Source organism: Trichomycterus rosablanca, chromosome 18 (genome assembly GCF_030014385.1).
Source record: "Trichomycterus rosablanca isolate fTriRos1 chromosome 18, fTriRos1.hap1, whole genome shotgun sequence".
NCBI lineage: Eukaryota > Metazoa > Chordata > Actinopteri > Siluriformes > Trichomycteridae > Trichomycterus > Trichomycterus rosablanca.
In genome coordinates this window covers 19,777,390-19,801,185 of record NC_086005.1, presented here as the reverse complement: position 1 = coordinate 19,801,185, position 23,796 = coordinate 19,777,390, and the positions used below count along the sequence as shown (strand labels likewise).

At 42.6% G+C, this 23,796-nt stretch overlaps 1 protein-coding gene across 1 annotated transcript in view; it reads right to left on the bottom strand.

The window, feature by feature from the left end:
• The window catches only part of pitpnb (phosphatidylinositol transfer protein, beta), a 39,467-nt gene extending 16,330 nt beyond the window's left edge, over positions 1–23,137 (bottom strand). Inside the window, exons 1-8 of the mRNA XM_063013682.1 lie at positions 23,093–23,137; positions 14,604–14,634; positions 14,235–14,380; positions 8,112–8,203; positions 7,844–7,851; positions 6,225–6,299; positions 4,593–4,676; positions 2,227–2,304 (exon numbers count right to left, since the gene is read on the bottom strand). Coding sequence (XP_062869752.1) covers positions 2,227–2,304; positions 4,593–4,676; positions 6,225–6,299; positions 7,844–7,851; positions 8,112–8,203; positions 14,235–14,380; positions 14,604–14,634; positions 23,093–23,112 — 534 coding nt within the window. The 5' untranslated portion in view covers positions 23,113–23,137. The remainder of the gene's footprint in view (positions 1–2,226; positions 2,305–4,592; positions 4,677–6,224; positions 6,300–7,843; positions 7,852–8,111; positions 8,204–14,234; positions 14,381–14,603; positions 14,635–23,092) is intronic.
• Between the last annotated feature and the right edge of the window lie 659 nt (positions 23,138–23,796).

The window sequence follows — 23,796 nt, the reverse complement described above, 5'->3', positions numbered from 1 at the left end:
AGTACACCCCTTAGTGAAAGTTCCTGAAGTGTCAATATTTTGTGTGGCCACCATTATTTCCCAGAACTGCCTTAACTCTCCTGGGCATGGAGTTTACCAGAGCTTCACAGGTTGCCACTGGAATGCTTTTCCACTCCTCCATGACGACATCACGGAGCTGGCGGATATTCGAGACTTTGCACTCCTCCACCTTCCGCTTGAGGATGCCCCAAAGATGTTCTATTGGGTTTAGGTCTGGAGACATGCTTGGCCAGTCCATCACCTTTACCCTCAGCCTCTTCAATAAAGCAGTGGTCGTCTTAGAGGTGTGTTTGGGGTCATTATCATGCTGGAACACTGCCCTGCGACCCAGTTTCCGGAGGGAGGGGATCATGCTCTGCTTCAGTATTTCACAGTACATATTGGAGTTCATGTGTCCCTCAATGAAATGTAACTCCCCAACACCTGCTGCACCCATGCAGCCCCAGACCATGGCATTCCCACCACCATGCTTGACTGTAGGCATGACACACTTATCTTTGTACTCCTCACCTGATTGCCGCCACACATGCTTGAGACCATCTGAACCAAACAAATTAATCTTGGTCTCATCAGACCATAGGACATGGTTCCAGTAATCCATGTCCTTTGTTGACATGTCTTCAGCAAACTGTTTGCGGGCTTTCTTGTGTAGAGACTTCATAAGAGGCTTCCTTCTGGGGTGACAGCCATGCAGACCAATTTGATGTAGTGTGCGGCGTATGGTCTGAGCACTGACAGGCTGACCCCCCACCTTTTCAATCTCTGCAGCAATGCTGACAGCACTCCTGCGCCTATCTTTCAAAGACAGCAGTTGGATGTGACGCTGAGCACGTGCACTCAGCTTCTTTGGACGACAAACGCGAGGTCTGTTTTGAGTGGACCCTGCTCTTTTAAAACGCTGGATGATCTTGGCCACTGTGCTGCAGCTCAGTTTCAGGGTGTTGGCAATCTTCTTGTAGCCTTGGCCATCTTCATGTAGCGCAACAATTCGTCTTTTAAGATCCTCAGAGAGTTCTTTGCCATGAGGTGCCATGTTGGAACTTTCAGTGACCAGTATGAGAGAGTGTGAGAGCAGTACTACTAAATTGAACACACCTGCTCCCTATGCACACCTGAGACCTAGTAACACTAACAAATCACATGACATTTTGGAGGGAAAATGACAAGCAGTGCTCAATTTGGACATTTAGGGGTGTAGTCTCTTAGGGGTGTACTCACTTTTGTTGCCGGTGGTTTAGACATTAATGGCTGTATATTGAGTTATTTTGAGAGAAGAATAAATTTACACTGTTATATAAGCTGCACACAGACTACTTTTCATTGTGTCAAAGTGTCATTTTGTCAGTGTTGTCCCATGAAAATATATACTTAAATATCTGCAGAAATGTGAGGGGTGTACTCACTTTTGTGATACACTGTATATATATAAGGCGGCACGGTGGCTAGCACTGTTGCCTCACAGCAAGAAGGTCCTGGGTTCGATCCCCAGGCGGGGCGGTCCGAGTCCTTTCGGTGTGAAGTTTGCATGTTCTCCCTGTGTCTGTGTGGGTTTCCTCCGGGAGCTCCGGTTTCCTCCCACAGTCCAAAAACATGCAGTCAGGTTAATTGGAGACACTGGGTGTGTGTATGTGTGTCTGCCCTGCGAAGGACTGGCACCCCGTCCAGGGTGTTACTGTGTGCCTTGCGCCCATTGAAAAACTGGGATAGGTTCCAGCACCTCCCCGCGACCCTAACTGGATAAGCGGGTAAGAAAGTGAGTACGTATAAATATATAAATACTCTTTTTTTTATATGGCATAACCACCCCCTATCCTGGTCAAGGTTGCTGGGGGACCAGTTCCACTAGGAAACTATGGGTGCAAGGCAGGAATACCCAAAAGAAGAGAGCCAATCCATTACATCTCTCCCCCCTCAAAAATAATCAATAATGTCTGTATAGCATTGTTAAGATTCGAAGTTGTGAGACAGCATCACATATCTGAACCGTATGAACCTCAGGTCAATGTGAGGGTGATGTAACAATACTCTTATACAGTGGTCATATAGAGTGAACTTGAACGTACAACAATTTTTCCCTAACGTTGTAAGTGACTGTAACCTGTCATCTCATAAAAAACAAAAACATGTGGATCTCACAATGTTGGATCATGTGTGTTGTGATGAAGACCTTTTTATGTAACATGTGGAAATGTAATTGTCTCTCACCTTCCAGTCGGGGCCTAGTGGACCTCGGCCTGTCTTCTCAGAGTGAAAGACTGTAGGGTCCTCCTCTGGTTTATAGTCCTGCAGAAAATCACATTGCTTTATCCTAGCTGCAAACTAGGGCTGGGCAGTATATCGCAAATATCTACATATTCACACAGTGTTGAAAATGACCAAATTCGATATATCGAGAACGCCTATGATACACAGGTTACCATCTGAGAACATGTGGAAGATTTTTGGTGGTTCCAAACTTCTTCCATGTACGAATGATGGTGACCACTGTGCTCTTTGGGACCTGTAAAGCTGCAGCAATTTTTCTGTACCCTTCTCCAGATCTATGCCTTGACACAATCCTGTTTCTGAGGTCTGCAGATAATTCCTTTGACCCCATGGCTTGGAGTTTGCTCTGATACGCACTGTCAACTGTGGGACCTTATATAAGCAGGTGTTGGCAATCCCAATCATGTCTAATCAATTGAATTTACCACAGGTGGACTCCAGTTAAATTGTAGAAACATCTCAGGCAGTATCAGTGAAAACAAAATGCACCTCAGCTCACGTTTGGGTGTCATATCAAAGGGTGTGTACACTTGTGTACATATGATATTTGACATTTAGATTTTTAATAAATTAGCACAAATGTCTAAAAACCTGCTTTTACTTTGTCATTGTGTAGAATGTGACAAAAAATGAGAAGGTGAAAGGGGTGTGCACACTTTTCAGCTTGACTGTATGTCCTAATGGACACATTAATCTAATTTAATGCAATTTAAGTAGCATATATAGTAAATACATATCCAACCAAGTTTGGCTTCTGTTTTTACATAACTGTCACAATGTTTAAAAAAATCTGAAAAGGTCAGTGTTCATAACTCCACTGGTAGAAAGAGACTGGACGAGAATGGCATCTTTAGCAGAGTTGCATGGCAAAACCTGCTGCTAATCAAGACAATGCCTTGATGACCGCAAGCCTTTCTTTAGACTGACTGAGGCTGGAACTTTTTGGAGGGCAGGTTACATCGGTCTTGCACATTTAAAAATCTTATGAACAGTCAAACATGCTGGTAGTGTAATATTGGAGGTGCTTTTCTGCTTAGTGACTACCATGACTTCTACTCTCTACCAAAAATCCTAAAGTCATCAGTTCAAGATCTAAAGCTTAAGCAAAACTGTTGTTACAAAACAACACAATGATCATGAACACAGGAGCATGCCAATTTATGATGGGCTCAAATATGTGGGTTCTGCCATGGCCTAGTCAAAGAGTAGGCCAAAAAGACCATTAAACAGTTACAGCTCATTCAGAACGCTGCTGCTAGAGTTTCAACTAAGACGAAGAGAACTGAGCACATCACTCCAGTTCTAAAATCTCTACACTGGCTTCCGATTAGTTACAGGATAGAATTTAAAGTGCTGCTACTGGTCTATAAATCACTGAATGGATTCGGCCCAGAATACATCTCAGAAATGTTTAGAGAATATAAACCCAGTAGATCTCTTAGATCGATGGACTCAGGTCAGCTAGTTGAGCCCAGAGTCCAAACTAAACATGGTGAAGCAGCATTTAGCTGTTGGGCTGCATATAACTGGAACAGACTGCCAGGAGATATTAGATGTTCCTTAAATGTAGAAATCTTTAAATCCAGGTTAAAAACTTTGATTGAGCCTATGATTGAGCTCAAAATTTTTGCTATTAACCTCATTTTACCATATATCTTTGTGTTTTTCATGCTCTTAATCGTTTTTCATGTTCTTAATTGTAACTAAATGTTTGCAAGAAGTCTTTCTGAGGTTCTAGATCTCAGGAATGTTTTAATGCTTTTAATTTTTCCTTATGTAAAGCACTTTGAATTGCCACTGTGTATGAAAGGTGCTATACAAATAAACTTGCCTTGCCTAAAATGCCTCTACGGTGATATGGACGACTGTTCTTCAGTTATGATTGTTTAAGTTTTTTAAATGGGTGAGATATGTGCGTGCCAGATGCCCTTTCTATAGCAACCCTCCTATTTTTAAACTGAGCCTGGGACCGGCACTGAGGGCACACTGACAAGTCCACCTCCCAGTGACTAGGCTGCTTCAGTCAGCCCCCACTCAGACAATAACAAACCATGACTGTATAGATGCCAACCGGCCGATAGCAGCACTGAGATCTCAGCGATAGTGGTCTAGCGTACTTTACTGCTTCACCACCCTAGCGCCACTTCATGAAGTAAAACGATCATTTAAACATTTTCCTCTGTTTTGGATTAGAATTTGAAACCATTAAGTGTGAGGCAAAAATGAGGAAATAAAGAGGACACTAGCACTTTCACCACACTGTACACTGAAAAGTTAAAAGAAGAATCTCTAAATTCAAAACTCACCGCAGGCTCCACTTGTGATTTCTCTGCTATATCGATGGGCACCACCTCGACGGTTTTCCACGTTTCAGGGTCCAAATTATGTACCTAGATATAAAATAAAGAACGCAGGAATGTTCAAATCCAGAGACATTAACTAATCTGTCCATGAAAAATACATAATATTACAACCCCAAATCAGAAAAAGTTGGGACAGTATGAAAAATGCAGTGTTCCTTACATTTACTGTGACTTATTTCAATGCAGACAGATTGAACCAGAGATATTTCATTTTTTGTCGGCTCAACTTAATTTCATTTGTTAATATGAATCCATTCCTGCATTTCAGGCCTGCAACTCATTCCAAAAAAAGTTGGGACAAGGACAATTTAGGGCTAGTAATGAGGTGAAAAACCTAATTAATGATGTGATTCCAAACAGGTGATGTCAACAGTGGATTGTACTCATGTTTTGGTACAAAAACAGCATGAGCAAAGATGGCAAGAAAAAATGATTGAAATGTTTAAAAACAATGTACCTCTACAGTGCAAAATATCATTAAACGATTCAAGGAATCGGGAGGAATTTCAGTGCGTAAAGGCCAAGGGTGCAAGCTTAAGCTGAACGCCTGTGATCTTCAATCACAGACAACACTGTATCAAGAACCGCCACTCAACAATAGCTGATATAACCACATGGGTGAGGGATTACTTTGGCAAACCTTTATCAAGCACTACAATACAGAGTTACATGAACAAATGCCACTCAAAACTTTACTGTGTAAAAAAAAGAGGCCTTATGTTAACCATGTCCAGAAGCGGCGTCGACTTCTCTGGGCTCGGAGGCATCTAGGATGGACCATCACACAGTGGAAATGTGTATTGTGGTCAGATGAATCAGCATTCCAGGTCTTTTTTGGAAAAAAATGGATGGCGTGTGCTCCGGACCAAAGACGAAAAGGACCATCCAGACTGTTATCAGGAACAAGTCCAAAAGCCAGGGTCTGTCATGGTATGGGGCTGCGTCAGTGCCCTTGGCAAAGGTCATTTACACTTCTGTGATGGCAGCATTAATGCAGAAAAGTACATTAAGATCTTAGAGCAACATATGCTGCCTTCAAGACGTCATCTTTTCCAGGGACGTCCATGCATTTTTCAACAAGACGATGCAAAACCACATGCTGCACACATTACAAAGGCATGGCTGTGGAAGAAGAGGGTACGGGTACTGGACTGGCCTGCCTGCAGTCCTGACCTGTCCCCAATAGAGAATGTGTGGAGAATTTACAAGTACTGCTGCACATCTTAAGACGTGTTTGCAGGAAGAATGGGACAAAATAAAAGCTGAAACACTAAATCACTTGGTATCCTCGGTGCCAAAACGTCTTTTAAGTGTGGTGAAAAGAAATGGCAACATTACAAAGTGGTAAATGCTTGGAATGTGTTGCAGGCCTGAAATGCAGAAATGGATGTTTATTAATAAATGAAATGAAGTTGAGCACATAAAACATGAAATATCTCAGGTTCATCCTGTCTGCAATCAAATAAAAGTCAAAGTAAATGTAAGTGTTGTTTTATTATTGGAATTTTCCATACTGTCCAAAACTGATTTGGGGTTGTAATAATACTAGACATGTCAGATTGTAACAGCACTTACATTTTCTGCAGAGCCCAAATCCGGTTTGTGAAATGTTTCAATTTTGATCATGAAGTCATCCTTCATGTATTCATTCTGCAAAAGCAAGGAGTGTTAGGTTATGGTGAGACATGAAAACGTGAGACATGAAAAATACCATGACGTTTTTGGCTTGTCCATACTCTAACCACTGTCAACTACTGTCTTATGTTAAAGCTTTCCACAAGATTTTAAGGTTTTTCTGTGAGAATTTGAGCCCATTTGGTAACAAAGGTCATTCGTCAGGTCAGGTAATGATGTTGGACAAGGTGGTCTGGTCTGCAATTGACGCGCCAATTCATCACGAAGGTGTTCAGTGGAATTGAGGTCAGAGCTCACTGGACTTGTTAAACCATGTCTTAAATGGCCCTTACTTTGTGGACAGGAACAGAAAATAGGTCTACTCCAAACTGCTGTCACAATGTCGGAAGCTTTTATATTTTACACCGATAAACAGGCATAACATTATGACCACCAAGATGTTAGCAGCAGATCCTTGAACTCCTGTAAGTTGTGAGGTGGGGCCTCCATGGATCGGACTTGATTGTCCAGCACATCCCACAGATGCTCGATTGGATTGAAATCTGGGGAATTTGGAGGCCAAGTCAACACCTCAAACTCGTCGTTGTGCTCCTCAAACCATTCTTGAAGCATTTGTACTTAGTGGCAGGGCGCATTATCCTGCTGAAAGAGGCCACAGCCATCAGGGAATACCGTTTCCATGAAAGGGTGTACATGGTCTGCAGCAATGCTTAGATAAGTGGTACGTGTCACAGTAACATCCACATGGATGGCAGGACCCAAGGTTTCCCAGCAGAACATTGCCTGAAGCATCACACTGCCTCCGCCGGCTTGCCTTCTTCCCATAGTGCATCCTGGTGCCATGTGTTCCCCATCCATGTGATGTAAAAGAACACGTGATTTATCAGACCAGGCCGCCTTCTTCCATTGCTCCGTGGTCCAGTTCCGATGCTCACGTGCCCATTGTTGGAGCTTTCGGCGGTGGACAGGGGTCAGCATGGGCACCCTGACTGGTCTGCGGCTATGCAGCCCCATACGCAACAAACTGTGATGCACTGTGTATTCTGACACCTTTCTATCAGAACCAGAATTAACTTCTTTAGCAATTTGAGCTACAGTAGCTCGTCTGTTGGATCACGGGCCAGCCTTCGCTCCCCACGTGCATCAATGAGCCTTGGCCGCCCATGACCCTGTCGCCGGTTTACCACCGTTCCTTAATTGGACTACTTTTGATAGATACTGACCACTGCAGATCGGGAACACCCCACAAGAGCTGCAGTTTTGGAGATGCTCTGACCCAGTCGTCTAGCCATCACAATTTCGCCCTTGTCAAACTCTCTCAAATCCTTACGCTTGCCCATTTTCAACTTTGAGGATAAAATATTCCCTTGCTGCCTAATATACCCCACCAAATATAAAGAACAGGTGCCGTGATGATGAGATAATCAGTGTTATTCACTTCCCCTGTCAGTGGTCATAATGTTATGCCTTGTCAGCTCTAAACGTGGCTGAAACATTTGAAGTTAACAATAAAGAGAGGCATAAAAACAGTACATAAATGAAATCTTATCACTACTTACCGTCACGACTGAATGCAGCAAGAGAGGCGGCACAAATAAGGCAGCAAGCATGAAATGTGGGAGAGTGAAGAAATACAAATTAAATATGAGTTATTAGTATGCACGATATTTCATATCAAACAGTCTAGAAATAAAGCACTAGAATTGACCGCCTCACACCAAAAAACCTTTGAACTTTAACTTAGGGTTAAATGATTTGAGTGATTTGAATTTAACACAAGTCTGACTGAATGATGAATACGTGTGTTTGGCTTGGGGCAAAACTTACTGGTACGACAGTATGGGTAAGCATTCCAGGCTTTTTCATGAAAAACTAGAGCCCCCTCGGGTGCGATCATCTTCACAAAGCCAGGCACTTTACTGTGGAAAAACAAAGTACAGCGTCAGAATGTATAACTTCTTAATTACAAGAGTTTCTCATTTTACTGTCACACAACCTAATGAATCAACCCAGCAGGAGCTGACAGAGAGTCATTACTTGTTGCAAAAGACGTATGCTGTTTAAAACTTCCAATGTTTGGAAGCACACTGTTCATTTTATCAGCTCCACTTACCATATAGAAGCACTTTGTAGTTCTACAATTACTGACTGTAGTCCATCTGTTTCTCTACATACCTTTTTAGCCTGCTTTCACCCTGTTCTTCAATAATCAGGACCACCACAGAGCAGGTATTATTTGGGTGCTGGATTATTCTCAGTACTGCAGTGACACTGACATGGTGGTGGTGTGTTAGTGTGTGTTGTGCTGGTATGAGTGGATCAGACACACTGTCCACTCACTGTCCACTCTATTAGACCCTCCTACCTAGTTGGTCCACCTTGTAGATGTAAAGTCAGAGACGATCGCTCATCTATTGCTGCTGTTTGAGTTGGTCATCTTGTAGACCTTCATCAGTGGTCACAGGATGCTGCCCACGGGGAGCTGTTGGCTGGATGTTTTATATGTTGGTGGACTATTCTCAGTCCAGTAGTGACACAGGTGTTTAAAAACTCCATCAGCATCGCTGTGTCTTATCCACTCATACCAGCACAACACACACACTAACACACCACCACCATGTCAGTGTCACTGCAGTGCTGAGAATGACCCACCACCCAAATAATACCTGCTCTGTAGTGGTCCTGACCATTAAGGAACAGCATGAAAAAGGGCTAACAAAGCATGCAGAGAAGCAGATGGACTACAGTTAGTAATTGTAGAACTACAAAGTGCTCCTATATGATTGAAAAAATTGATTGAAATGTTTAAAAACAATGTACCTCTACAGTGCAAAATATCATTAAACGATTCAAGGAATCGGGAGGAATTTCAGTGCGTAAAGGCCAAGGGTGCAAGCTTAAGCTGAACGCCTGTGATCTTCAATCACAGACAACACTGTATCAAGAACCGCCACTCAACAATAGCTGATATAACCACATGGGTGAGGGATTACTTTGGCAAACCTTTATCAAGCACTACAATACAGAGTTACATGAACAAATGCCACTCAAAACTTTACTGTGTAAAAAAAAGAGGCCTTATGTTAACCATGTCCAGAAGCGGCGTCGACTTCTCTGGGCTCGGAGGCATCTAGGATGGACCATCACACAGTGGAAATGTGTATTGTGGTCAGATGAATCAGCATTCCAGGTCTTTTTTGGAAAAAAATGGATGGCGTGTGCTCCGGACCAAAGACGAAAAGGACCATCCAGACTGTTATCAGGAACAAGTCCAAAAGCCAGGGTCTGTCATGGTATGGGGCTGCGTCAGTGCCCTTGGCAAAGGTCATTTACACTTCTGTGATGGCAGCATTAATGCAGAAAAGTACATTAAGATCTTAGAGCAACATATGCTGCCTTCAAGACGTCATCTTTTCCAGGGACGTCCATGCATTTTTCAACAAGACGATGCAAAACCACATGCTGCACCACCATGTCAGTGTCACTGCAGTGCTGAGAATGACCCACCACCCAAATAATACCTGCTCTGTAGTGGTCCTGACCATTAAGGAACAGCATGAAAAAGGGCTAACAAAGCATGCAGAGAAGCAGATGGACTACAGTTAGTAATTGTAGAACTACAAAGTGCTCCTATATGATAAGTGGAGCTGATAAAATGGACAGTAAGTGTAGAAACAAGAAGGTGGTTTTAATGTTATGGCTGATCAGTGTATGTATCATGTACAGAGACCCAGCAACAGAGGGATGAAACCCTGTCCAGTTGTGTTTTGTGTAGACTTCAAGCGAGGTCAGTGGCTCTGATGAAGACTGGTGCGGAGTCACATAGTTAGCGTGGTTCTCCGTACGCCTTATGGTTCCGACTTGGAAGCCAACACCAGCAGAGGTTAAAAAGCGATTAGGGGTTGTGTGGTGATACGGGTCTACCTGATCAAGGGTTGTGCAAGTAGCAGAAACTGTAAATGACTAGACTGGGCGATAAAGCAGGAGGACTCCAGAAAAAATAAAAGAAATGGGCCCATCTTGGGCCCTACACATTCCTACCAATATGCCGTTTTAGATAATACTCTGTGTCTCTCTATGTTAGCTGACTATTTAGACACAGCAAATGAGTTCACAGTGAAACATTAATAAGTGATGTCTCAGATACCAAATGACTCCTTTGGGCGACTTGTGGAGTCTGTGTGTCGGTGGTTCAAAGCTGTTTTGATGCTTTTTCAAAGCTTTTCAGATGGGTGGTCCTAGTGTTTAGGTTTATATCATGTTTCTATTGGCTTGTTTCAGCATTTAATCTGGTTTAAAAAAAAACTCTGGTGCTTATAAATCTTCTAAAAGACTGAAAACAAACTATTTCACACTAACAGTACAAGAATAATTTCACTCTGACATCAATACAGCATTATAATTAAACTGGAACAGATACATGATGAATGTTCACCTACATCATCTCAGTCAGCACTTTTCTACATCTCTCTGATAGCTCACTCACAATGTTTCCTACTTCTGCACTGAAATTCAAATGAGCACATCACTGCATATGCATGAAACATAAATGAGTAAGAAAAGAAGCCCTTGCTAATTCATTTCCAAGTGTTAGAGCTTACTGAAAATGCTGCTTTTATGAAAATGCCACTATAACTGATCCACTAGGTATTTACACAGAGTCACGTCATATATATATATACAGTATATGACCACCTTCTTGTTTCTACACTCACCGTCCATTTTATCAGCTCCACTTACAACATAGAAGCATTCACCCTGTTCTTCAATGGTCAGGACCCCTACAGGACCACCACAGAGCTGGTATTATTTAGGTGGTGGATCATTCTCAGGACTGCAGTGACACTGACATGGTGGTGGTGTGTTAGTGTGTGTTGTGCTGGTATGAGTGGATCAGACACAGCAGCACTGATGGGAGTTTTTAAACACCTCAGTGTCACTGCTGGACTGAAAATAGTCCACCAACCAAAAACGTCCTGTAACCACTGATGAAGGTCTAGAAGATGACCAACTCAAACAGCAGCAATAGATGAGCGATCGTCTCTGACTTTACATCTACAAGGTGGACCAACTAGGTAGGAGTGGACAGTGAGTGGACACGGTATTTAAAAACTCCAGCAGCACTGCTGTGTCTGATCCATTCATACCAGCACAACACACACTAACACACCACCACCATGTCATTGTCACTGCAGTCCTGAGAATGATCCACCACCTAAATAATACCTGCTCTGTAGTGGTCCTGGTGTAGTGGACCATTGAAGAACAGGGTGAAAGCAGGCTAAAAAGTATGTAGAGAAACAGATGGACTACAGTCAGTAATTGTAGAACTACAAAGTGCTTCTATACGGTAAGTGGAGCTGATAAAATGGACAGCAAGTGTAGAAACCAGGAGGTGGTTTTAATGTTATGGCTGATCAGTATAGCTCTACGACTGACAAATAGCAACACAGGGGAGTTGTACCCCGGATCCCAGCTGTATTGGGCCGCTGTGCCCCCGAAGCGACAATAATTGAGGGAATATACTAAAATCAGACCATAGGGCCATAATTTGATTCTAAAAAATCTGACAAAGCAGGTTTCAGACTGGTAATTATGTTATTTAGTGCAGTCTAGATCAAGGTACTATGCCATTCAAGCCCTGCCATCACCAAGGTGCCACCATTGGGCCACTAGACAAGGCCCTTAATACATAATTATTTGCACTGTGTTTAGTGTCCACTAAATGCCATGCATTTTCTCCCCATTGTCCTCCTGATTTAGCGCACTCAATTTGTCCTCCACTGCTGAGGGATACCCAATTGCATCCGAGGAGAGCACGTGGCTGTACACGCCTCTTCTGACACGTGCACAGCCCTCCTCTTCTCACCCCTGCATTCTGCACAGGCGTCTCTTCCACCAATAAGGGTCCTTACACAGCGTATGAAGACCCACCCACCCACACATAGTCCGGTCCCCACCCTGCAGATACAGTGGCCAATGACAGAACGCTTTTATCTGTCATATATACATATACACATGTACAGTTTGTTTGGAAGCTGGGGTCAGAGCGCAGGTAGCCTAGTGGATTAAGCTTTTGGTTATCAACCAGAAGATTGGCGGTTCAAATCCAGGCGCTGCTATGCCGCCACTGTTGGGTCCTTGAGCAAGGTCCTTAACCCTGTCTGCTCCAGGGGCGCCGTACGTCTAGATGGCTGACCCTGCGCTCTGACCCCAGCTTTCAAACAAGCTGGGATATGCGAAGAAAGAATTTCATTGTACTGTACAAATGTATATGTATATATGACAAATAAAGTATATCAACATCAATATATCATGGTCAGCCATCGTACGGCGCCCCTGGAGCAGGGAGGTTAAGCGCCTTGCTCAAGGGCCCAACAGTGGCTGTATGGCAGAGCTGGGATTCAAACTCTCAACCTTTCAGTCAACAGCCCAAAGCTCTACCCACTAGGCTACCACAATTAGCATCTGCTGCAGGCACTGCCAACCAATTATGCCCGCTAGATGGCGCCCAGCCGAGTTTCCAACCGAGGAGTTCAGAATCTCGGTGCTGGTGTGCTAGCGGAATGTCCCGCTGCACCACCTGGGTGCCGTGAATGCATTTTTGCTGTTGCGATGCCAACTAGGAGTGCGAGATTTAGGGTGTTGGCTAAGGTCCCACAGTTGACAGTGCATATCAGAGCAAACTCCAAGCCATGGGGTCAAAGGAAATATCTGCAGACCTCAGAAACAGGATTGTGTCAAGGCATAGATCTGAAGAAGGGTACAGAACAATTGCTGCAGCGTTACAGGTCCCAAAGAGCACAGTGGCCACCATCATTCATAAATGGTAGAAGTTTGGAACCACCAAAAATCTTCCTAGACCTGGCCGCCCGGCCAAACTGAGCGATCAGGGAAGACGGGCCCTGGTCAGGGAGGTGAGCAGGAACCCGAGGGTCACTCTGACAGAGCTCCAGTGTATCCTTGTGGAGATGGGAGAACCTATCAGAAGATCAACCATCTAGGCAGCACTCCACAAATCACGCCTTTGTGGTATGGCCAGACGGAAGCCACTCCTTAATAAAATGCACATGACAGCCCACTTGGAGTTTGACATAAGGCACCAAGAGGACTCTCAATCCATGAGAAACAAGATTCTCTGGTCTGATGAAACCAAAACTGAACTTTCTGGCCTGAATACCAAGCGTCACATCTGGAGAAAACCAGGCATCACCCATCACCTGGCTAATGCCATCCTTACAGTAAAGCATGGCGGTGGCAGCATCATGATGTGGGGATGTTTTTCAGCAGAGGGACCGGGGCGACTAGTCCTGATAGAGGGAAACATGAATGCAGCTAAGTACACCGAGATCCTTGAAGAAAACCTGCTCCAGAGCACTCTGGACCTCAGACTGGGGTGAAGGTTTACCTTCCGACATGACAACGACCCGAAGCACACAGCCAAGAGAACAAAGGAGTGGCTTCAGAGAAAGTCTGTGAATGTTCTTGAGTGACCCAGCCAGAACCCAGACCTGAATCCAATCGAACATCTGTGGAAGGAGCTGAACATGGTTGTGTACCGACGTTCCCCATGTAACCTGACAGAGCTTGCAAGGATATGCCAAGAGGAATGGGCAAAAATGTCCAGAAACAAGTGTGCCAAGCTCATAGCTTCTTTCCCAAGATGCCTTAAAGCTGTAATTGCTGCCAAAGGTGCATCAAGCAAGTATAAGGCTAAAGGTGTGTACAGATATGTAACCCCTAAATAAACCATTTTTGTCAGTAAAATAAAATTGCATATTTACTGAACCCTGTTTTCACTTCGTAATTATTGATGATTGTGTGTAGATGTTTGAGGCAAAAAAAATAACTCAAATCTATTATAGAATGAGTCTGTAACGTAACAAAACGTCGAGAAGAAATGTAAGAAACATCTGTTCGAAAATTGTTTTGTATTTTTATTGCATTTACCTCTTTAAGTGGTAAATCTTGTGTGTGTATTGTCCTTTTTCCCCCTCCTTTTCATATGGTTCATTTTTCAGCACTTCAATGCCTTCCCCACCTCCGGTTTCATTTTTGCTGGCTTCAGCAACAGAAAAAAGCTGGCCCACTTGGTACTGCGGAGATAAGACAAATCTCTGATTAAGGTTTAATCATTTCATTTTTTATGAATGGATTTGTGGAAATGTGACCTGATCCCTGTGTGTCGACTAAAAGAAAAAGTGTTTTCGGAGAGTGCAAGTGGTTCATCAAATAGTACAAGCTGTTACAGCATTTTATCAGTCCGTTCTGACATTACTAAAGATAACAAGATGTCAAATGCGAGTTCAAAGCACTCACCTCTTCTACCGAGCATGGCAAGACCACACGGCTGTACAAAAGAAAAAAAAAAGAAAACAAAGTAGTGTCAGCATCAGGCATGACAAGGTTAATAAAGTAAATGGAATCGCTGCATTGATAGACAGACAGACAGAACATTAAAACCACCTCCTTGTTTCTACACTCACTGTCCATTTTATCAGCTCCACTTACCACACAGAAGAACTTCGTAGTTCTACAATTACTGACTGTGGTCCATTTATTTCTCTACATGATTTGTTAGCCCCCTTTCACCCTGTTCTTCAATGGTCAGGACTCTCCCAGGACCACTACAGAGTACGTATTATGCTATTATGCTATTATGCTATTATGCACTGCAGTGACAATGACACAGTGGTGGTGTGTTAGTGTGTGTTGTGCTGGTATGAGTGGATCAGACACAGCAGCGCTGCTGGAGTTTTTACATACCGTGTCCACTCACTGTCCACTCTTACCTAGTTGGTCCACCTTGTAGATGTAAAGTCAGAGACGATCGCTCATTTATTGCTGCTGTTTGAGTTGGTCATCTTGTAGACCTTCATCAGTGGTCATAGGACGCTACCCATGGGGCACTGTTGGCTGGATGTTTTTGGTTGGTGGACTATTCTCAGTCTAGCAGTGACACTGAGGTGTTTAAAAACTCCATCAGTACTGCTGTGTCTGATCCACTCATACCAGCACAACACACACTAACACACCACCACCATGTCAGTGTTACTGCAGTGCTGAGAATGATCCACCACCTAAATATTACCTGCTCTGTGGGGGTCCTGACCATTAAAGAACAGCATGAAAGGGGGCTAACAAAGCATGCAGAGAAATAGATGGACTACAGTCAGTAATTGTAGAACTACAAAGTGCTTCTATATGGTAAGTGAAGCTGATAAAATGGACAGTGAGTGTAGAAACAAGGAGGTGGTTTTAATGTTATGGCTGATCAGTGTATTTATGTCATTGGGTGTATGATAAACACTATGGTGGATCTGATGTCTGAGGGAGGGATTTTGTATTCAGTGGTCAGGATGTCTGTTCTTTTCCTGGCTAACTGGTCAGCCTTTTCGTTCCCAGTGATCCCACAGTTTCCTGGTTTCCAGTAAAAGTATATATTGCAATTGTTTTTGGAGAGTTCTTGGATTTTCCTCTGGATGTTAAATATGGTTGGGTAGTCTGGTAACAGGGTTTCCAGTGCTTTCAAACACACCATTGAGTCAAAGCATATTACTGCTTTGGTTTGTTGGGAGGTTTCCCAAATCCATTTGGATGCAGTGGATGCGCCTCAGCTGAGTATATCGAGCTGAGTTGTAGCAGTTACCTTACATACACTATATTGCCAAAAGTATTCACTCACCCATTCAAATAATTGAATTCAGGTGTTCCAATCACTTCCATGGCCACAGGTGTATAAAACCAAGCACCTAGACATGCAGACTGCTTCTACAAACATTAGTGAAAGAATGGGTCGCTCTCAGGAGCTCAGTGAATTCCAGCGTGGTACCGTGATAGGATGCCACCTGTGCAACAAGTCTAGTCGTGAAATTTCCTCTCTACTAAATATTCCAGTCAACTGTCAGTGGTATTATAACAAAGTGGAAGTGATTGGGAACTAAGTGGTAGGCCATGTAAAATGACAGAGCGGGGTCAGCGGATGCTAAGCTGCATAGTGCGCAGAGGTCGCCCTCTGCGCACTATGTCAGAGTCAATCGCTACAGACCTCCAAACTTCATGTGGCCTTCAGATTAGCTCAAGAACGGTGCGTAGAGAGCTTCATGGAATGGGTTTCCATGGCCGAGCAGCTGCATCCAAGCCTTACATCACCAAGCGCAATGCAAAGCGTCGGATGCAGTGGTGTAAAGCACGCCACCACTGGACTCTAGAGCAGTGGAGACGTGTTGTCTGGAGTGACGAATCACGCTTTTCCGTCTGGCAATCCGATGGACGAGTCTGGGTTTGGCGGTTGCCAGGAGAACGGTACTTGTCTGACTGCATTGTGCCAAGTGTAAAGTTTGGTGAAGGGGGGATTATGGTGCGGGGTTGTTTTTCAGGAGTCGGGCTCGGCCCCTTAGTTCCAGTGAAAGGAACTCGTAATGCTTCGGCATACCAGGAGATTTTGGACAATTTCATGCTCCCAATTTAGTGGGAACAGTTTGGGGATGGCCCCTTCCTGTTCCAATTGTGCACCAGTGCACAAAGCAAGGTCCATAAAGACATGGATGAGCGAGTTTGGTGTGGAAGAACTTGACTGGCCTGCACCTCAACCCGGTAGAACACCTTTGGGATGAATTAGAGCGGAGACTGCGAGCCAGGCCTTCTCGTCCAACATCAGTGCCTGACCTCACAAATGCGCTTCTGGAAGAATGGTCAAAAATTCCCATAAACACACTCCTAAACCTTGTGGAAAGCCTTCCCAGAAGAGTTGAAGCTGTTATAGTGTCTGGGATTTGGACTGGGGAGTTTAGATTCGGATTTCGTGCTGTGTTTAATTCTAAGTTCGAGTGGCCGTATGTGGCTAGGTTTTCAAATAAGAGAGGGTTAAGAGTGATAAAGGTGTCTATCATGTAAATGTGTCTTGCCCTCAGTATCCTACCCTCAGTATCCTACACAGAGGTCAACATATAGGTTGTAAAATGTGTTCTTGCCACACTGTTGATTTTTAGGTTAAAGAGAGTTACTGACAATACGCATTGTTGTGGCACTCCTGCCTCTTGTCGCCTGTTTGTCAGGAAGTCGGATATAAATATAGGAAGGCGACCAGACTGGTGGAGATTATTTAAGATTCCATAGATTCCATAGCTCCACGTTTCTATGAAAGTTATCATTACTGATTCCGGCTGCTTAATGATTAACTCTCGTCAATGTGTCAATGATTAAGTGGTTAACAAATAACCCACACAGAAGTCGTGTTCGACTAATGCTATCGGTTGAAAATGCCATTGCACTTCATTTCCAACAGCTGCCAATTGATTCCTATTGAAAGCACAACTGCAGTCTGTACAGTGCCAGGATGAACCATGCTCTTGCGCATTAAAATTGCAAACTGAAGCTGTTTTGCATCACTGTGGAGTCTGACTGCATGTTGAATCTGTGTGTATTCATTTGGATATTTTGCATCATGCTCCAGTATTACATTCATCTTACTATTCTACATTACTGCCATGTTCAATATATTGCTCTAATAAATAATTGTTAGACTTAGTAACATTAAAACCACCTCCTTGTTTCTACACTCACTGTCCATTTGATCAGCTCCACTTACCATATAGAAGCACTTTGTAGTTCTACAATTACTTACAGTAGTCCATCTGACATGGTGGTGGTGTGTTAGTGTGTGTTGTGCTGGTATGAGTGGATCAGACACAGCAGCGCTGATGGAGTTCTTAAACACTTCATGTCACTGCTAGACTGAGAATAGTCCACCCACAAAAAATATTCAGCCAACAGCGCCCCGTGGGCAGTGTCCTGTGCCCACTGATGAAGGTCTACAAGATGACCAACTCGAACAGCAGCAATAGATGAGCGATCGTCTCTGACTTTACATCTAGGTCAACCAACTAGGTAGGAGTGTCTAATAGAGTGGACAGTGAGTGGACACGATATTTAAAAACTCCAGCTGCGCTGTTGTGTCTGATCCACTCATACCAGCACAACACACACTAACACACCACCACCATGTCATTGTCACTGCAGTGCTGAGAATGACCCACCACCCGAATAATACCTGCTCTGTGGTGGTCCTGTGGGGGTCCTGACCATTGACGAACAGGGTGATAGCAGATTAAAAATTATGTAGAGAAACAGATGGACTACAGTCAGTAATTGTAGAACTACAAAGTGCTTCTATATGGTAAGTGGAGCTGATAAAATGAATGTATGTGTATGATCAAATGTTTACACCATGTAAAACCATAGCACAATATTTGTATTACATTTATTACCTAGTGTCAACAAGTGTCAACAAGATGCAATGATACAATGACTAACTAGACAGTCTTGTATGAGTGTGTGTATATATAATATATTAACAAATTTCCTTACAACATTAGCACAGTCATTATAAGTTGATAAGCAGTTTTACCTTGACGCATGGTGCAAGATATCCACATCATTTTCATAAACAAATAACTCAGACAACCACATGTGCAGTGGTTTGCATGCAGTCTGATTCAATACTGAAGCTAAACAGCATCCAGTCGTGATTTTAATACGAGAGTTCGAGTGTTTATAATTTAAATAATATAAATTAATAAAATTAAGTTTCATATTCAGGTTAGAGCCACACATCACACTTATATAAGCAGAACTCATGCACACACACTGAGGATAGGTGAGGTTGAGTCTCAATTTGGCACTCTCAGTGGTAAAATCTACTCATTATATAAAGTAGAGATGGACCGATCGGGGTTTTTGGCACCGATTCCGATCTCCGATCTCCTTTCAGGGACATCGGCCGATAGCCGATTCCGATCGGGGAAGGGTTAACAGTAAATAAACTTAAAAAGAGCCTCACAGTAAAGATAAACCGGAGCAGCGCGTGCGCGCGTGTGTGTGTGCCTTTAAAAGAGACGCAGTTACAGAGTTACAGAGACGCAGAGTTCACAGTATCGCTATAAGTGATTCATTGATTCATGAGTTGATTCGTTTTTATGTGAAGCGTAAGTTTCTCTTCTCAGTTATCTCTCCGTGTTTACTGTTATTAATTAAATGTCGTGGTTTTAAATAAACACCAGCTACTACAGAACATTTTGTGTGACTCTCTTACATTAAATAAATAAACTTTCACCATGGTTTCTGTACGATTGTTGATGAATGGTGATGTGATGGTTGGTGCTTCGTAGCTCAAAGTCTGGATCAATCCACTGAGCTGTTAACTTAACATGGTCTTTATATATCACACGATCGGATCGGCTACTTTTAGGAAATATCGCCGATCGCATATTTTGATTAAAAATCGGCCGATACCGATTCGTAGCCGATCGATCGTCCCATCTCTAATATAAAGTGTAATAATGTACACTGCCATAACATTAAAACCACTTCCTTGTTTCTACACTCACTGTCCATTTTATCAGCTCCACTTCTCATTGTTCTTCAATGGTCAGGACTCTCTCCCAGTACCATTACAGAGTAGTTATTATTTGGATGGTGGATCATCCTCAGCACTGCAGTGACACTGACATGATGGTGGTGTGTTAGTGTGTGTTGTGCTGGTATGAGTGGATAAGACTCCAGCAGCGCTGCTGTCTCATATCCACTCATACCACCACAACACACACTAACAGTGCTGAGAATGATCCCCCACCTAAATAATACCTGCTCTGTGGTGGTCATGTGGGGGTCCTGACCATTGTAGAACAGGGTGAAAGCAGGCAAAAAAAGTATGTAGAGAAACAGATGGACTACAGTCAGTAATTGTAGAACTATAAAGTGCTCCTATATGGGAAGCAGAGCTAATAAAATGGACAGTGAATGTAGAAACAAGAAGGTGGTTTTAATGTTATGTAGCAATGTAATGCATGTAAAATACACTTTCCAATGTACACGTTCAAGTGTTGCAGCAATATCTAATGAAAGCAATGAATGACATGCTTTCAACTCTGAGCACAGTCTGGGAAAAACTCCTGCCCATCCGAACATTATATTTTGGGGACAAGTTTGATGTGAAAAACTCCAGTGCTTGCACAAAGCCCTCACTCCTCCATAAAACATCTATGGGATAATAATGAATTAAGTAATTAAAATAAATTCACCACAGCAGAATGTGTCTTCTCTTTAGCAGAGCCTTTTCTCCAAAGCGACTTACAATTGTGATCGATACAATGCATACAACTGAGGATTAAATTCCTTGCTTAGGTGCCCAACATTGCCTAATATTATTTGAGGAAGTACTCTATTCGTTAAAATGTTTGAATAAGCAATTAAAGTGAATTAAATTTTACATGATTGACTAAGGGCCAAAAGCCAAACAAGTGCCTGCAGACTCGACTATATATATACAGTATATAATTATTATTATAAATATTCTGCTCTCTATTAACGCTCCGGTCGTCTTCAGCCACAACGCACGCAATGGGTAAACGTTACAGCCAGCTTCCGGCGTAGTGATGAAGCGTCGCTCCCTACACAGTTTGAAGTTCAATTCATTTGAAAATTTTCGTTACCTTTGGATTGGAATCTCACTTCAAATGGTGGAATACCCTACGTAGTGCACTTCACAGGAACAACTGGAGTGAATGGAACGCTCCTACAGAATTGGCGCTAATGGTTGAAAGACCGCTTTCAGACTGATTGATCTGATTTAAATTTTTAGTAAGAAATGCTGTTATTTGCATTTATTCAGTTTGCGTCACACAGATGATGTGTCAATGAAACGCTCGATTGGCTTTCTAACGAGTTAGTGTTTTACTTCACAACCGGGAAAAGTTTTTAATTATAAGGACACATTTACAAAATAACGGATTATATTCCTAATGGGACAACACACCGTTATACATTTAATAGCATCTGGAAGAACATAAGCTAAGATTTTTTTTTTGCTGTGCTTTGGATTTTGGCCGGTGTGCCGTGATTTATCGTGCGCTTTTGTTTTGCAATGAAAACTAAACGTATCAGTTGAAGCTTTTAACTGGTACCTTCTTGTTACGGAAATTACATTCATTTGCACAACGACTAGGAAAGTAAAGGCACTAAGTAAAACGGCAAAATACAGTCGCTAATCTGTTGTTTTTTATCTGAACTTACATATTATTTCCAATATATGTTTTGTGTATATTACATTGACTCGTGACTTGACACTGACTCTAGCCTAAAGACTCGTGACTTAACTTGGACTCGTATTTTGTGACTTGTGAACATCTCTGGTGTGAGTAGCTGAAAGAGTGCTCTCTTAACATGGAATGTTAATGTAATGAGAAAAGCTAATTACACCGATCATTTTGGTCTAAATGAAGTATATAGATTAGCAAATTGGTGGGGTTTTTTTGTATAGTATGTATTCAGTGTTCAGTGAGTAAGGACGTAGATATTGCCTTTGAGTCGGAATCTGACTTAATAGAATTAAACAAATCAGAGCTTAAAATGCAAAAAAACGACCCAATCCCGGCATTAAAGACAACTGGTCTGGCTGCTATGCATCAGAAAGACGTGTACTGTAGCGGTAACAAAAATATTCCATACAATGAAACATTATCTGTACGTTATCCACTTGAAGAGCACTCAGGTGGCGCAGCAGTAAAACAGGCTAGCCTACCGGTGCTGACATTGTGAACCCACAGGTTCGAATCTAAGCTGTGCTATTAGCTGGCTGGGCTTGTCCAGGGAGGGTTAGAGGGCTTCCTCATAACTGCTGCAATTACGACCACTGCTTGCTGGCTGGTCAATGGCCTGCACAAAGACGGGGATAAGATCTCCATGTAAACCTGCCTGGTGCAGGTGAATAGAAGTGGTCAGCTACTGCATACGTGTCAAACAGGGCATGTGTGTCAAGTTAGAGCCCTCCTTGGTCCGGATGACAGGTGAAATATGATTGAGTAACTGGATACGACTAGATTGGTGGGGAAGGTGGGGAAGGTGGGGACACACATTTAACTCCACTTTAAGCTTACAGAAAAATATGGACACCTGCCCATTAACTGGTTGGACATTCCTTTCAAAAACCTTTTCTAGGCAGGTTTTCCACAAGATTATGCAGTGTGTCTGTGGGAATCTGTGCCCATTTATTTAAAAACAAATAATTCTAATTCATCCCAAAGGTGTTCAATGCTGTTGAGGTCAGGAATCTGTACTGTATTACCAAACTCATTAAACCATGTATTTATGAACCTGGCTTTTTAATTCAAGTGCACAGTCATGTTGGAACAGGAAACTGCATTTGCCACAAAGCCGAAAACATTGCTTTTATATAATCGATTTAATACAACCCCTAACAAATGGTTGTGACTAAAACACCTGAACTCAACAATTAGCAGAGGTGTCCACATATTTTTGGCAACATAGATAAGTTTCGGTTCTGAAGCTAACAGCCTGACAGACTTATTACTGTTTAAAAAAGTTCTCAAGTCACATTTACCATTGAAAAATGGGTCTATTGCTATTCTATTGCTATTTAAAGTGCTGCGCGGGTATAATTCTGTGCTAATTAGGCTTTTACTCTGAGGTGAAGACTTGTTAATCTTTAGCTCAGAGCTTATGGTGGAGCCAGCGTTTTTAGCGCCTACAGTCACAGCTTCCTGAGTTCTGTTCCCGTGCTAGCTAAGCTAACGTTAGCATGCTAACGATGCTAAGCTAACGCCGCTAAACTACAGGCCTGTAAAAGCCGGTATCCTTCTTCACAAGCAGAACCGAGCTTTAGACCAAGTCATACAAACAGCTAATACACGAATTGTAGTTAATAATAAACACACTTCTAGTTTTACTATAAAAGCAGGCAGCAGAAAGCTTACTTAACTAAATAGTTACATCTAAAACACTTTACTCACTATTCCTTAATAAGCACCATCTTCTCTCCACTCGTGTACGCTTGCGCCAGGAGTCTGACGTCTCCTCAAAGATCAACAACGTTTTCACAGCGGGGCGCCCCTGTGGACTGTGATTGGCCAGATCTGCTGCCATTCACAATAAAGGGGCGTTCAAGCAACACGATGCTGAAAGAAACGACCGATAACCGTAGTTTCGTAGTTTCTTTACAGTTTTTCTCAGTCGATTTGGTTCATTTCTCAAATCAGAATTGAAATTCTCAAAACTGTTCATTCAATCTCCACATCTCCTTGTCACTTGTGCACATCATAATAGCTTTTCTCATTGTGTTTCACATTTTGCAAATGCTTTTGTACATTCATGCAAATGGTCATGTACGATTGTCTGCTGTTTTTTGCATTATCAATTGCTTATGTCATGTTTATCAAAATGTGTTCTACTGATTGTCTGTTGAATTGTCTCACCCTCCAAAACATTTAGGCTTCGGGTCATTGCCTAGGTCATTACATGCAAAAGTGCTGAACATGTCATAATCTCTCAGGCATAATTTGTACATTTCTATGAAACTTTTTTGGTAAATTTTGGTAATTTATTATAAATTGATTAAATTGTTCTCAGGTGAATCTTGGCTTTCAGTTAAGAAGGGGAATTTGTGAAGGTTTAGATCAACCAATGGTCAAACAGCTCTCAACCATAGGTCAGAGGT